This window comes from Brachyhypopomus gauderio, chromosome 2, assembly GCF_052324685.1.
Source record: "Brachyhypopomus gauderio isolate BG-103 chromosome 2, BGAUD_0.2, whole genome shotgun sequence".
Lineage (NCBI taxonomy): Eukaryota > Metazoa > Chordata > Actinopteri > Gymnotiformes > Hypopomidae > Brachyhypopomus > Brachyhypopomus gauderio.
In genome coordinates, this window is record NC_135212.1 from 33,747,601 (window position 1) to 33,763,511 (window position 15,911).

General features: G+C 44.9%; 2 protein-coding genes across 2 annotated transcripts in view; both read left to right on the plus strand.

The window, feature by feature from the left end:
- Positions 1-4,285, plus strand: part of LOC143500490 (protein Aster-B-like) — a 27,770-nt gene extending 23,485 nt beyond the window's left edge. Inside the window, exons 16-21 of the mRNA XM_076994643.1 lie at positions 1-140; positions 294-384; positions 755-766; positions 1,343-1,450; positions 2,550-2,670; positions 2,860-4,285. The exon at positions 1-140 is cut by the window's left edge and continues 61 nt beyond it. Of these exons, the coding sequence (XP_076850758.1) occupies positions 1-140; positions 294-384; positions 755-766; positions 1,343-1,450; positions 2,550-2,670; positions 2,860-2,949 (562 nt within the window). The 3' untranslated portion in view covers positions 2,950-4,285. The remainder of the gene's footprint in view (positions 141-293; positions 385-754; positions 767-1,342; positions 1,451-2,549; positions 2,671-2,859) is intronic.
- Positions 4,286-7,418: 3,133 nt separating this feature from the next.
- Positions 7,419-15,650, plus strand: dact3b (dishevelled-binding antagonist of beta-catenin 3b). The gene is made up of 4 exons (XM_076994654.1): positions 7,419-8,197; positions 12,401-12,521; positions 12,664-12,747; positions 12,932-15,650. The coding sequence occupies exons 1-4, from the start codon at positions 7,949-7,951 to the stop codon at positions 14,281-14,283; spliced, it is 1,806 nt and encodes a 601-aa protein (XP_076850769.1). The 5' UTR covers positions 7,419-7,948; the 3' UTR covers positions 14,284-15,650.
- Positions 15,651-15,911: the final 261 nt, after the last annotated feature.

The window sequence follows — 15,911 nt, forward strand, 5'->3', positions numbered from 1 at the left end:
CAAAGCTCTCAAAAGCTCCACGCTGAGGCGAAGGAAAAGGGCCCTCCCACACCTGCGCTCTCCACACCTGGAGGAGACCCTCAGCCCCGTAACCACGCCCACTGATGAGGACGTCATTCAGAGAATCAAACATGTGGCAGGTGTGCTGATACACACACACATATACACACACAGATGTACTAACCTACATGTACTAACTATAGAGAAACCGTTGTTAGTGAATCATGTATAATGATATAATGACTAATAACACAATATAATGATGAGGTAACTGGTGTTGACTTTGCAAATAGGTTCCACCCAAACAAGACACACCCCTGAACACACCCATGGGGGCTGGGCCTTCTGCAGCATGTCCAAATTGCTGCTCATTGTTAGTTTTGTGTAAGTATATGTTGTATAGGTTCATTTATTACACACTTCATTGTGTAAGTATATGTAGTATATGTCCATTCATTACATACTTCATTGTGTAAGTAATTACATTCTTATCTCTTATACTCTTGTTGTTTTGTTGTTCTTTTAAGTCCAGATGTTTTTTTATCTCAATACACTGAAACTGTTGTTGTATTTTTCTTCATGTGACTGTGTGTGTGTGTGTGTGTGTGTGTGTGTGTGTGTGTGTGTGTGTGTGTGTGTGTGTGTGTGTGTGTGTGTGTGTGTGTGTGTGTGTGTGTGTGTGTGTGTGTGTGTGTGTGTGTGTGTGTGTGTGTGTGTGTGTGTGTATCTTTGGACCTCTCCTGTCTACTCTTAGGATCTGCATCAGGTATATGCCATTACTTCACAAATAAACATTAGCTATAGTACAAACATCATATGATGAATCACCTCACAGTCACTACACTGATGATCATTACACTGATGGCCACTACACTGATGATCACACTGATGATCACTACACCGATGGTCACTATACTGATTAATCACTACATCAATTATCATTACACCAATGGTCACTACACTGATGATCACTACATCGATGGTCACTATGCTGATGATCACTACATCGATGATCATTACACCGATAGTCACTACACTAATGATCACTACACTGATGGCCACTACACTGATGGCCACTGCACTGATTGTCACTACACTGATTATCATTACAATGATGGTCACAACACTGATGATCACTGCACCGATGATCATTACACTGATGGCCACTACAATGATGGTCTCTACAATGATGCTCACAACACTGATGATAACTACACCCTTGGTGCTTTCTAGTCTAATTTCAGCTTTGGGATTCGATTGTGTGTGTGTGTGTGTGTGTGTGTGTGTGTGTGTGTGTGTGTGTGTTTGTGTTTGTGTGTGTGTGTGTGCACACTCTCCCTAGTTTGGTGTTGCTGGTTTTCCTTAACATGATGCTGTTCTATAAACTGTGGATGCTGGAGTATTCTGCTCAGAACCTGAGGACCTGGCAGGGCCTACGCCTGGATGAGCGGTATGACACACACCATACACACACACACCACACACGCACATTCACCACACACTCACCACACACACACTCACACACATTCACCACTCACTCACCACACACACACACACACACACACACACATACAAACCACTCACACAGACACACTTACCGTATTTTCCGGACTATAAGCCGCTACTTTTTTCCCCATGATTTGAACCATGTGGCTTATAATGAGGTGCGGCTTTTCTGTAGACTTTTCTTCACCTGTCAGGGGGCGGAGCAGAAAGTTAATCAGGTGGTAAGTCAACGTTGTAAATCAAAGAAGAAAGTGCTCAATTTCATTTACCACATGCAAGCAGCAGGCACAACAGAGAAATTTTGCCAAACCAACATGAGTTGGTGAGAATTCCGACTCACCTCGTTTGTACACGCATTAAGACGCTACAGATGATATTCGGGAGTTACAGTGATTATAATTTAGTTCATTGAGCACTCAAGTTTTGTCCTAACTAGATATTTAGACAGAATACTGCTGTAATACTGCTGTATTACTGTGACGTCGTGGTCAGAGGTGAACTTCAGTATAGCCAGTGTGTAATTTATTTAAAATAATTAACACCCTTGAGCCAGGACTTTGGACATAGATAATGCCGTGCAGTTCGCTGTGATAATTAAAGTCTAGCTCTTATTTATGCATAGAAACATAAATCGACAATATAATCTCTGTAGCGTCTTTATGCGCGGATAAACAAGGGGAGTCGGAATTTGGCACAACACCGGCTGAAATCCAAATCTGTCGCACATGAAATGCTACAGGCACCGTTCAGAAACTGATCAGTTCAGTTAAATGTATTCAGTTCAGTAGGTATATGCGGCTTTTAGCCCGGAGCGGCTTATACAACATTTTTCATCTTTTAAAAAACTTTGTAGGTGCGGCTTATATTGAGGTGTGCTCTATAGTCCAGAAATAACGGTACATCACATTTACATTACACACTAATCAAGCAAACAATTTTTTTTTTCATTTTTTTATAGTTTCTGTGTATATTTTTTGTGTGTGTGTGTGTGTGTGTGTGTGTGTGTGTGTGTGTGTGTGTGTGTGTGTGTGTGTGTGTTGTAGCAGATTACCAAAAACGCAGATTGAATGGGCTCAACTGCTTGAGTCTCAACAGCGCATTCATGAAGCTGAGCTGCAGAAATGGAGAGAGATCATCAAATCATCAGTGCTGCTGCTGGACCAGGTGCACACAAACACACTTCCTCATATGCAAACAGAATACCATTTCTGAATAAATTAACCATGTTTAGTGATATTATTACCTATATTGTGTGTGTGTGTGTGTGTGTGTGTGTGTGTGTGTGTGTGTGTGTGTGTGTGTGTGTGTGTGTGTGTGTTGTTTTTGTATATGTATGTGTGCGTGTGTGCTCAGATGAAGGACTCCTTGCTGAGTCTACAAAGGGGAGTTGGTTTAAGAGACTCTGGTGCAGACCCAGAGGAAAAACGGACTCGCTACCACTGACAGATCTCCTCCAGGCCACCAGGGCATGCTGTGCAATGTAGAGTCATGTATGAATGAGTGTTTGTCTGTCAAAGTTGCATATCTGACCAACAAAGGCAGAAAACGCAGGCCCCATCTGGGCGTGCATAAGGGCGTCCTACCATTTGGGGGACATGGAGGAATGAGAGCGGAGGAAGAGCGGGGCACCATTTGCTGCCAAGCCTGTCAATCACAGTGGATGGCCAGCCCCCCAACATCAACGCTCACCGAGGCTCCACTAGCTGTTTGGAGTCAAGAAAGGATGGTGTTTCACAGACGAGTGCTCTCTCTCCTCTTCCACCTTCCCCTTTTTTCCACAGCCTTTTGATTTTCTCAAGACACGGTGACATTAGTGAAGAAACCCTCAGAGTAGAGAAGTATGGAATTCAGGGGAGATGGAGGGTTTTCCTGTAGTCTCTTCTTAACCCTCCTGTTCCTGAGGCAAAGTGGTTTGAACTTGTTTCTTTTGAATTAGATAAAGGTGTGGTTTATATTTCTTCCTGTCTTGTTCTATGACTGCAAGGCTGCCGTGTATCTATTCCTGTCTTATTACCTTTGACCAGGAAATGAAACCTGCACTACTGAAAAAAATGCCTTTAGGGGGTTGTTGGGCTTGTAGATTTTAGATGTTAGATCTGAAAAACCTTGTTGCCTACTGATCCTATATGGCTAGTTAAAGTATTAGTGTAGCCGTGTGTTCAAACATGTGACAATGCTGAACCGTGTGGTGAAGTCCGAAGTTACATGTCAGATATTCTCGAGTTTAAATATCTCCTCACGCCACCCGCACTCGCCTTCAGAGTGGAGATGTGGAGGTTTGAGAGTGGGCCACCATCACGGCTGGCTTCCCTGCCTGTTCTGCGGCATTAGGGTCGAAGTTCAGTGCAGGGGGGTCAAAGGGTCACTGCATTGCAGAAGCCATTTAACGAGCACACTGGTGCATTTTACGGGCGTTGCTCTGATATGTCTGACATTACTGGTCCACAAAATTGGAAAATGAGCTAAATTGAGATTGAACTTTGATTAGAAGGTCTGGGAGCTGAACATTACTAAAGCCAGTCACATTAACCAACCCTGGTGATCTCAACATTCAATAACCCTACATTTTAAAACCACAGCAGTGAGATGTATGTGGCACATATTTAGGAAGGACATTTATGGCAAAATTTGTGACCATTTCAGTCAGGCAGCCTTGAGGTCACTTGGGGATGATTGTGTTTATTTTATTTTATTAATATTTTTTTTTATTTTACAGCATTTGTTTACTAAATTGTGATCAAAAGTTCTGAAAAGGTTTAAAGAGTGTATATATAAATATATAATATATTTCAAATTTGAAAAAAAAAAAAATATATATATATATATATATATAAATATATATATATATATATATATATATATATATATATATATATATATATATATATATATAAGTATATTTAAATAACTATAGACAGAAGATATTTATCTTGACTCTAGGGAGGATTAAATATGTAGAGCTGTTTAACAATGTTTAGTTCGACATGTAACCAGCACACGTCTGTGACATGTGTATTCAGTGTGTGAGAGAGAGACTGATTGTGGGTAATCTGATCATGTTTTTATGTACTTCTGAGGGCTTTTCTGGCAAATGTGAGGTTTCAAAACGATTCCAGTCACTGTGTTGGGGTTTTCTGTGTCAGACATATGAAGCCAAACTGCCTTAGCCTTGCAGTTCTGTCTGCCAGTCCATACAGAAACCCACCACCACCCCCGTCCCCCTTCCTGGCTTCGGTGAGCTGCAAACACCATGAGCCACCATCTTGGCTCATGCAGGGCTCCAGCTCCCCATACAGTCGCATGTTGTCTGCATTGTTCAGTATGGACGTCTTGCCATCAGCTGCGTGCGGTTCACTCCCAGCTCATCTGTTTGTTTAGGGCTGTGTGCTTCACCCCGTTCTGAATTCCATGGATGTCTGCTTTTGCACACCGATATGTCGGCTCAAGTAAGCTGAGGAATATTGTGGCAGTAAATACAAACGGCATAAACTCAAATACAGTATTGCTAGGGACTAGTTTAATGTTTGAGCGCAGAAGGTCCAAGCTGAAGAAACCAAGCACTTTATGCTGTCTGAGAGAGACCACAAGCCTCATAGGAAACAGCATGGTGGTGTTCAGCATATGTTACTGAGCAAAGTGTTGTATGTGTGTGTTTGGTGTCACAAGACTTTAGAAACTCAATCGATTCACTCCTGTGTTTTGGAGAATCACCTCAGTGCTGGGGTGCAGACACGGATCAGTGGAGCAGGGTTCAAGCAAGTTGACTTTGTTTTCATTTTGATTTTTCTTCTTTGTTTTGTTTTGGGGTTTTTTGTGGATCAAGTTTATTTGTGCAAATTGCTGAAATTTCTGTAGTCTTACTACAATAGTGTGTTTTGTGTTGACATAATTTAATTAATTTTGTTTTGTTTTTTTCTGAGGTTTGAGGTGTTTCTACTGTTCTGTGGTGTTTACTCAGGTAGAGGTAAATTAAGTCTGTACGGTACTCACTGCCCCACACGTCTAACTGGATGGAGTCTTCAGACCTGACTGTCTGCACCGAGGACGCTCACTTGTCATTCCGTCAGTTATCTGTGCTCTGTTTGCTGTTTCGATTAGTTAGAGAAACATCTTAGTGACATGTTGATGGTTGTGAATGTTTCAGGCATGGCAAATGCAATAATTTCCTCATAAAGGTTTGATTCATTATTCCTTGATGTCTGTCTGCGTATCAACCTGAGATTTTCTGAAGAGAATTGTGATGTTTCTTTAGTGTCAGTGTTACTTCTACAGCTTCCACCGCAAATGCACTTTCTGTCTGCTTTGCTTTCTGGTCTTTGTTCAAATACCTTTGTGAAATCGAACACTTCTAACTTCTGCTGGTGTGCTGGAGGTGATTCGAAACCAAAACACTGAATGATTCAATGAATAGCACAGTTCACCTTGTTCAATCAGAGTCTGAGTCAAGTGTGAGTCAGTGTCAGGAGCGTGTAAAGACCCAGTGCACAGAGAAACTGCCACAGCCAAGGCCGTTAGTGAAGCAAGAATGTAGTGTCCATGGTAACCCACGATCTTTTGACTTAACTGTCTCAGCAGCACTGTGGTGTGACTGAAAGTTTGTTGACATGGCAACAACATCTGTTCAGCAAACTCAAATAACTCAAGTTTTTTTTGTTTGTTTTTTTTTTTTTTTATTGACCATGTATTGACCGACTTCGCAGAGGTGTAAACTTTATCAACATCCTGTGACTTAACCACGTGTAGCAAACGTGCAGCAGAGAATCTTAATGTATATTTCTTTTCTTTTTTTAATTTATTTTTAGAGCTGTTTAGATCTATATAACAGAAGGATAGATTTATATATAATATATGAGTACATATGCACTGTATGTAAATGTAGTGTGTGTGTGTGTGTGTGTGTGTGTGTGCGGTGTCCAGCACTGACACAATGACAGAGTCTGCGCTGTGCGTAGGTCTCCAAGCAAGACTACTTTACCTGATCGAAACTGAGTGGCTTTCTGATCTATGTGAATTAGGGAGGCTGAATAAATGAAACCGAATCAGAGTGGCTGTCCGTGTTCTTTAAAACTAACGTCTGTTCGGCCGTGCACTTCACTTCTCTCTGTTATAGAACGCACTGCGATTTAATATGACACCCAGACGACTTTTAATCGTCAATTTGGAAAAGATGAACCTTCCAAGTTTGCTGTGCAATACCATCTATGACCATTAGATGGAGACATTATACTGTGCAACAAAGATAGATTTTAGTTGTAATAGTTATAACTCATAATTCATTATATAATTAATATTATTGTAATATTTAACATATTATAATAATGTTCATATATCTTACATGTTTAATGTAGGCTATTTTATGCTGGATTACGTTACAGTAAGTGAATCCTTGAATTAATTTCAGCACTATCCTGTTGTCAAAATCAAACGTTTATTGTCTTTCTCTGATAGTCTTGATAAACCAGAGCCATACACTCAGTTTTACTCAAATTTAGGTTAGGTTTAGGTTTACTAAAATTTAGGTTAGGTTTCCCTGCTTTATTGCTGTACCAATAGGATGCCATACATTTCACATTCAATTTTGAATTGTAATCCACCAACTGCTCTTTATATTTATACACACACAGGGATAAGGAGAGGGAGAGAGAGGCTCAAGGTTTACAGACAACAGGATGTTTTACAGGTCCTCTATCAACTGTGCAAGCAGGCGGTAGTAAAATAACACAAGTTACCATCAGTGAGTTAACAGTAAATTAACCGGGAAAATGTCTGATAGCTTATAGGTAAGACTGCAGCAGTAATATTAACCAGACAGGTTGGTGTATAATTCAGTAAGGCTTTAGAAAAGACTGTGGAAGATTCTCTTGCTCATACATCCCAGAATAACCCTTTCTCTGTTAAGTCATTGATTAGACCGAAGTCATTTTTCCCTTCAAACTGTCGCAGACTGCTGAATAATTAAGCCCGTGTCCAATTAATAACCTGAGGATATTCGCTCGCATGGCTGATGTTGGAGATGGTGCGAACCTTGACGAAACTCGGCACGAGGGATGAGATTCATGCAAAAGCCAATGCTGGATAAAAGCCTGTAGGAATCGTCGTGGGTGGGTCGCGTTGAATTAATAACCCTAGAGTTTGCATCCAGCAGCACTGGATGAGATAGCAGGAACATTTTTATACACCGTCGACAGGGAGCGTTGATTTCTGTACACAGCGGGATGTGAGAGGCGTGAGAGGGTCTCGGGCACCCATGCGTGTGTCGCTGCAGCTGGAGAATCGGGACTTCACGAGAGGAATGCAAGCAAACCGCACAGAGACACGGCGCTCGTTTTGGGGAATGATTATTCTCGCGCTTCTCTGAAGTAGAGAGGGGGTCTGTGCGCATGTTAATGAGACATCGAGATTTATAGCTTTTGTTCAGTGGAAAAGGCTTCGGGGATTCCTCATGCACCGCGGAATTTCTCTCCAGATGACGAGCGAGAGAAGTCGCAATAAGGATCGCGTGGAGGCCAGTCTGACCTGGCTGTGGGAGCTCGAGCTTCTCAAACAGAGACAGGAGAGCCTCGTCCTGGGTGCCTTGTCCCTGGGGGACACGGTTCCGGGATGCCCAGCGTGGGGCGACCTTCAGCCGGCCCGCTCCGCCGAATCGGGTCCCAGCAGAGAGCAGGAAGACTTGACTTTGAGACGACAGCTGGTTGGTATCAACATCTGCAATCTGCTTCAAGCACGCAGCCGTTGGAAATGTTTCGACTCTCTTTAAGACTCTGTTAATGAAGAAAAGGCAATTAATTTGAAGGGCGCGTAATTAAATTGCATCGTGCGTAAAGGCAGAGCTAGTGAAAGTCCAGAGACAACTATCGCATGTGTACAGGGGACGTTGAGCAGCTATTGGGGTTAAGGATTCCCCTAGTGCTCTTGATATATTTAGTTTTGCAGTTTGCCTTAAGGCTACCGTGTAAGCGGCATCTGAAAGCGTGACCGTTCGAACGTTTTGCGACGCGCGTGCTCCCGTTATCTGTTAGCTAAAGTTGTCTTGTAAAATTCATCCTCTCGCCTTTGTAGTGTGAGTGGCCCCGCTTGACAGACGTGATTGATGTCCTGTTAGGATGGGGGTGGAACACCGCTTGTTGGAGGTTTCCCGTTTAATGATCCATTGTTCCTTCCTCTTCATCTCCCAACCTATAGGCCCTTTAGGTTTAGGCGTATCCCTAAACATTCAGCAGACCTACATCATAAAAAATAATTGGTCTACAGTGCTCCTGACTGTGTTTCCCGCTTTTTGAGTATTATTTAGCTGTAATATCTGTACTGCATTTTGGCCGCACTACAGTTGTAAACACATAGGCCTAAGATTTCTTTTATGTCTTCTTTAAACCACAAGTGATACGGATGTGGTCTTTAAAAAACAAATAAACAGAAAAACAAAAGTACATATCCACTAAGCTGTTGACAAATTGTGATTGTATTTATTTAGAATATGGCAAACAAAAATGCCTACAGATAAATCTCGCACACTTTTGCAAGTGACGTGTCCTTCAGTACCTCCTCGCGTGCGCATCGTGACCCACAAACAGTTTTCAATAAAGGTCCCGTCAAAAGGCGGTGAGCGAAATCAAATAAACAGTCCCTCGTTCCCCTGAGTCCCCCCATCAAACAAAAGGCGCGCATGGAGTGGAATACTAATAAGATATAGTCCCCCAGGAACGCGCGCGTCGCAAGCTGAGCTTTGAACCCGACCCGAGCTCGCGCCCATATACCAGATGAGCTGTCGCTGGCCCGCGGGGAGGAGGAACCGCTCGCGCCGCTCCGGTGGGCACCGGGAAACATCTCGAATGCTGATGAGAAGAGCAAACCTCCTCACTTAGCCAGTCTAGAGGTTTAAGATTGTGTGCGTTAAATCAAGTAATTCTGTAGCATTTTAGGCTCGGTCCTGAGTTTTGTTGGTGTCCATCTGGGCGCTGCACATCACGGCGTGTAGCTGTCAGGAAAGCTTTTTACATTGCAACCGGTAATTAATTAATGGTCTACATTAAGATATTACGGTCAGCTCCAGTCTAAGAAATAAACCCTCTGGCAAACGAGATTTTTCAGTTAACGTAAAGCACTGTTGCACCTACAACCTTTAAATCCTCATGCATTCACAAGTCATGTGTTTAATTAGCTCATTACTGTTGCGATATGTCCTCTTACCCCCAGTCCGGGGGGCGTTATGTCGAACGCGAGCGTTAACTGCAACGCTCCCGGCTGAGAGTGAATTAGAAATGCAGGTGACGTCGTATTTAGTCGTAATCCTGGCGGGGCTGCTCATTAGAAGCGCGGATAATAGCCTGTAAAAGCCCGGTACACCGACCTCAGCTTGACAGAGTCCCTGCGGAGAGTGTGTGTGTACGTATGTGTGCACGTGCGAGTGTGTGTATGTGTGACAGAGAGAGAGAGAGAATTAAAGCAGGTAAAATGTAGCCTGGTTACTGAGGGCAGTGTTAGGGTATAAGGTCACCCTAACCCTAGGCATAACATTATTATGCAGTTATTTACAAGTCATTTGAATCATCACACAAAGTAAGACAAGGCTGTGTGTGTATGTGTGTGTGTGTGTGTGTTTGTTGTTTGTGTGTATGTGTGTGCGTGTTTGTGTGTGTGTGTGTGTGTGTGTGTGTGTGTGTGTGTGTTGTGGGGGAGGGGGAGTGTGTATGTGTGTGTGGGAAAGGCATTTTTTAAATCAATATCGCTCCCCCGTTGCTGTGTGATACTGAATATGTAGTGTGTGTGTGTGTGTGTGTGTGTGTGTGTGTGTGTGTGTGTGTGTGTGTGTGTGTGTGTGTGTGTGTGTGTGTGTTGCGATGACAGAACCATCTGGGGTGTCTGTGCACCTAAGCAATAACATATGAAGATTAATTATGAATTAGAAGTAAAGGTCTTGAAGGGATACAAGGGCTGCATTGATGGTTGTGGTCCACTCCACACTGCTCCAATGTTCAATACTCACAGACTCATCAGAACACTGAACTAATGTGAACCAACATTTAGTCACAGACTCAACAGGACACACTGAACTACCTGTTCGTGAAAGTGTCAGGGCATCGATGAACATAACAGAGTGAACTTTTAAAAATGTTAACACTTTTCTCTCTCACTCTCACACACTCTCTCTCTCTCTCCCTCTCTCCCCCTCTCCCCTCTCTCTTTCTCTCTCCCCTTCCCTCTCTGTCTCTTCATCTTTCGCTCTCTCCCTCTCTCTTTCTCCCCTCTCCCCTCTCACTCTTTTTCTCTCTTTCTCTCTATCTCCTCCCTCTCTCTCTCTCACCCTCTCGCCCTTTCTCTGTCTCACACCCCTTCTTTCTCTGTCTTTCTCAGTTCAGCTCTGCCATCATTCACTTAAGTGGGTTGCTATGGTTGCCTGCTGTCCTAAAGATTTTTTAATTAACTTTGGTTTGATCGTGATTATTTTCCGATAGCTGACTTCAGGTTTCAGCGTCTTCCTGAGAACATTATTCAGCAGAGGAGCTCAACGATGTTTCTGGAGAGGGCCTGAATTCTTTTGAAAACATGACTCATTCTATAAGGGCCACAAAGGACTGTGGGTATTATTGACAGTGTGGGACCACTCCACCCAGCTACAAAGGTAGCTACAAACTCTGTTTATACAGTTCTGTCATTCTGAAGGAGGTCTGTGTCCTGCACCACCCACAGGCCTACACACTCTTCTTGAATTTTTAGTAATGCGTTTGTGGGGAAATCTAAAGGTAAAGTCCGTAAAACCAAATCCACCTCCCAACCTTTGATTTCTGCTGCTGAGAAAATCTAACAAAGACACAAATGTTCAGTAAAACAACATAAACCAGCTGCACTCAGAGCTCAGAGTGATACTGGAGCTCAGTTGAGAGGGAGAGGGTCGGTATTTCTCTGCTTACACTGGTTCTCCTGAAGCCAGTTTGCAGACAGTTGTTTTGGAATATGTTTGAAAATAGCACTGGCATGCACACGCATGTCGAGTGGCTCGCTGGGCAAGTGTGTATGCATGTCTGTGTGTGTGTGTGTGTGTGTGTGTGTGTGTGTGTGTGTGTGTGTGTGTGTGTGTGTGTGCTTGTGTGTGTGTGTGTGCTTGTGTGTGTGTGTGTGCTTGTGTGTGTATGTGTGTCTGTGTGCTTGTGTGTGTATGTGTGGGTGTGTGTGTGTGTGCTTGTGTGTGTATGTGTGTGTGTGTGTGTGTGTGTGCTTGTGTGTGTATGTGTGTGCTTGTGTGTGTGTGTGTGTGTGTGTGTGTGTGCGCGCGCGCACGTGTTTCTGCAGAGCTCTTAAGAGCCGCCTGACTTGCCTTTAATGATTGATATGTCAGTCGGACGTGTTTGCCATGAGCTTGCGTAACGGAGTGTTTTTTTATGTAACAGAGTTTAGTAATGTGCATAAACAGAGACATCAGCAGTCGGTCCAACCTGCCAGCTCAGTCTCTGTGTCCTTCTGTCCTTTTCACATTCGTCCATGTCTGTACCCTCACCTCCACCCCCACCCGCCCACAACCACCACTGTGTTTTAATTAGGATGGCAGACGCACTGTGTGGTGGAGGACTGCCCATGATTCAGCGTGTTCTCAGCTCTGGGCCGTTTTCGCCAGGATTATTGCCTTCAGAACTCCTGTCCAGTCAAACAGTTGCCACTAATTAGCCCCATATTTAAGTCTTTATGGGACTGATGACTCCGCTTGGTCCTGCATCTCGCTAGGGTCTTTACAGCAGATATCTTCTGATGCACTAGCTGTCCTTGTAGTGTGATACAGATGATTGGCTGATTGGAGCGTGTTCTCCTGGTGGTTCTGGTGGCTGATGTCAGGCTCAGAGCCCTCAGTCCTCCAGGACGAGTGGCTGTGGGGTATCACTGATGTTGACGGTGTGTTCTGCAGAATCGCCTCCAGGGTGCCCCCAATGGGCTGATGATGGTACTGCAGCAGCAGCTCAGCGAACTGAGGGGAGACATGTGTGAACATAGTGCAGATGACGACCTGGACAGTCCTTCCAGCTCAGGTACTCTCTCTAGAGGCTAGAACATGCATGAGCATTTAATTAATTCATTTTACACAAGTGGCTCACCGTGCGATAAGATTAATAGTTCAGCCGGAAAGTGATGTTAGTTTTGCAATGTTAATGTTAATGTAACTCTGGTCAGGTTTTTATGAGCAGAGTGAGATCCAGTCCCCCCCAAGGCGTTCTTCCAGTCTTCCCCTCTCCAGCCACAGACCCAGCTCCATGGGTAGGTGACCACACCATAAGCCGCCCATTACACACACACACACACACACACACACACACACACACACACACACACACACACACACACACACACACACACACACACTCATGTGTTCCATTTTTTGTATGATGTGTGATATAATTAGTATTAATTTGAGTATATTAATGCAGACTTTCCTATGCAGATGCCTACCTGCTGGACTGGGAGGCTCAGAAGGACTCCCCCCCACGCGCTGCTTTGCCACGGTCCTTCTCTGCCCCCTACCCGCCTCTAGAGGGCATCGCTGAGGGAACCGAGGAGGAAGAGGATGATGAACGTGGAGTGGTGATTGGAGAACCTATAACTGGGACTGAAATGGGCTCCATGGCGGAGGTGGATGAGGGCCTCTCCGTGGAGCTGGAGGAGGGCCCCACTGCAGAGGACATTCAGCAGGCATTGCGGGTGGAGGCCTACATCCTGGGCCTGCTGCGCCGCTGCTCCATCAGTGCCCCTGCAGGCTCTTCAGCAGGGCTCACTACATCCAGCCACTGGCAAGAGCTACACCCGTATTCACCCATCATGCCCAGCTACTGTGACCCCTCACCCAACCAGTCAGAGTGGCAGGAGTGGGGCGCACTCGATGAGGGTGAGGATGGCGGAGAGGATTCCCAAGAAGGGTACTACATGTCCCATCTGGAAGCCCAGGCTGGGCCACCCTCCCTGGGATGTGAAGATCCAGAATCCTCCCTGGAGATGGAGCCCTATGGAACCCTGGAGCCTTGCAGTAGCAGTGAGGTTGATTCACTTCAGCGCCAAAGAGGCTACCTAGAGCATCACCCTGCGACCTTGGACTCTCGGAGTTCCTGTTACATCCATACTTGTGCATCTCCACCTTTAACTGCTGAAGAATCTGTTGAACAGGACTGGACACCTCGGTCTCTGGAGCATGACCCTCCAGGGCCCTTAACCAGAATACATCAGGAGAAATGGTGGTCGTCGGAGACGCACCCCAAGACAGCTAGTCGATCCCAATCTGAAGGTAGCTTCCCACCCCGAGGGTGGACTGTCCAACCAGAACACAGATACCACACTGTGGGTCGAGGCATAAGTGACCCTCGCATCGAGACCGATTACCTGTCCAAGCGGCGTCTCTGGAGCTCATCGGCAGACCTCAGTCAAGAAGACGAGGAGACAGCGGTCAGAGCGGAGCAGCACATACTGGCACACACACGCGCGCCTAGCCACACCCTCCCGCATGCCTGCACTCAGTACGTGGACCAGGCCCAGTTCCAGGAGGCGGGGCTGAGTGGCGGGGTCCCCCGGGGCGAAGGCTCCGACACCAGCTTGAGCGAGACATGCTCCCCTGGTTCCAGCTCCACATCCAGTGACTCGGATGAGAGCGCCGGCCTCGTCTGGCCCCAGAGGCTCCCCCCACGTCTGCCTCCTTCCTCCCAGGACGGCCCCGGCACCGTGGTCAAGGTCAAAGCCTCGCACGCACTGAAGAAGAAGATCCTACGTTTTCGGTCCAGCTCGCTCAAGGTTATGACAACCGTCTGATCCTGTGCAGTCACTCCATCCAATCCACCAGTGTCTGTCTAATTTCTGGGTGAGAAATACATCTAAAATATGAAGCCGGCTGCTTGGAAGGGATGGACCATCGTTGACATGTATACACTATTGTTTCTCTGCGTGAGAAAGACGGAGCACTGTTCTTATTCCAACTCTTCTCTTCTGGCTGTTGTCATTTGGACTGTTCCCTCTGGACACCCTTACCTCAGACTCAAAAGAAGCCACTGACTGAGACGCCGTCATGCTGCTGAATCTAACGTCGATGTCATATCCTGTCCTGGGATGGGTGTGGCAATAGATGCTCCACTGCACCTTTTCTCATATTTTCATTGTGATTTTACTCTCCTGTGGTCTCCTTAAGACGTTGTGTGTCTCCTTGGCACAGTCTTAACTCTCTACTACATTTGCATCACACACATGTAAAATTCATTCTTGCAGTGCTGAACTTACTAATGGATCAGATAAAGATACTTTAAGATCAGATAAATACTGTACTACAAACACTCCTTCAAGACTGTGTAACAAAATGCAAAGGGAGACCTGAATTATTTGGAATGGAATGTCCTTTACACCCAGGTTTGTAATGCTGTTGTCAGCAACGATTGAACAAGTTTCAACAACAAATTTGAACCAGATGAAGTGCCTGTTGTGGCCTTCAGCGCGTAGCTAAGCAGTCGCCCATTTTCACTCCTGTTTTTGTCCCTCTACACTGTTCAGCTTTATACTGGATTATGAATTAATTGCAACAGAGAATCTTGAGTAAAGAGCTGTGTTGATTATTCCTGTTTTCAGTGTAATCACCACATGCTTGTCAGACATATACATCGTACCTTATAAGAGGGTTAAACGATGCCCCTGATGTCAGTTAGGCTTTTAGCCAAACCAGTCATGAAACCTCTCTTAACAGATGGATGAAGGTTTGCTCTGAGTGCTTATGAGGTGTATATTTGTCTGCTGCACAGACTTCCTGAGTCTGACTTGAGACTAGCCATCCTTAAACATGAGCGCTTGTAGCACCACCTAGTGTTAAGGAGGAATTTCAGCTGTCACTGTCTTGCTATAGCACTGCCAGCCTCTATATGGGGGTTAGCCATGCCTTCCGCTGTAAAAATCTGTACATAGACCACCATTTGACTGGCCATTGGCCATTGCTGTGAATGCACTGTAGTGTCTGCACTACTAGTGTAAACTGACTGTGTATACTCACTGTACATAATGAAGTACAGAACTGCCTGCGTTTGTTGTGAACTTTAGTCTTTGTCATATAGGGTTTTAGAGGAACCTTTTCTAGTGATTGAAAAAACTTTTGTTCCCTGAAATTGCATGTTGACAATAAACTTTATTTATTAATAAGCTGGCATGTAAACTGTGAAATATTTTTGGAATATTTTTGGTTAGTCCTTGTGTTAGAACGTTTGCTAGTTCTTCTGTGTACATTCACTGGTTCTTCACAAGCCCCCCACCTGCATCTGTGTCCCTCCCTGGCGTTGCAGTGCCTGTCGGGCTCGTGCCAGGTACTTTTGTTTATGTTTTGGTTTTGTTTGTGTCTCTGCCCTGGCTTGTGTTCTGCAATCTCCGCCTTTTACTGTCCCCACCTGTGTCTTGTTATGCCATAG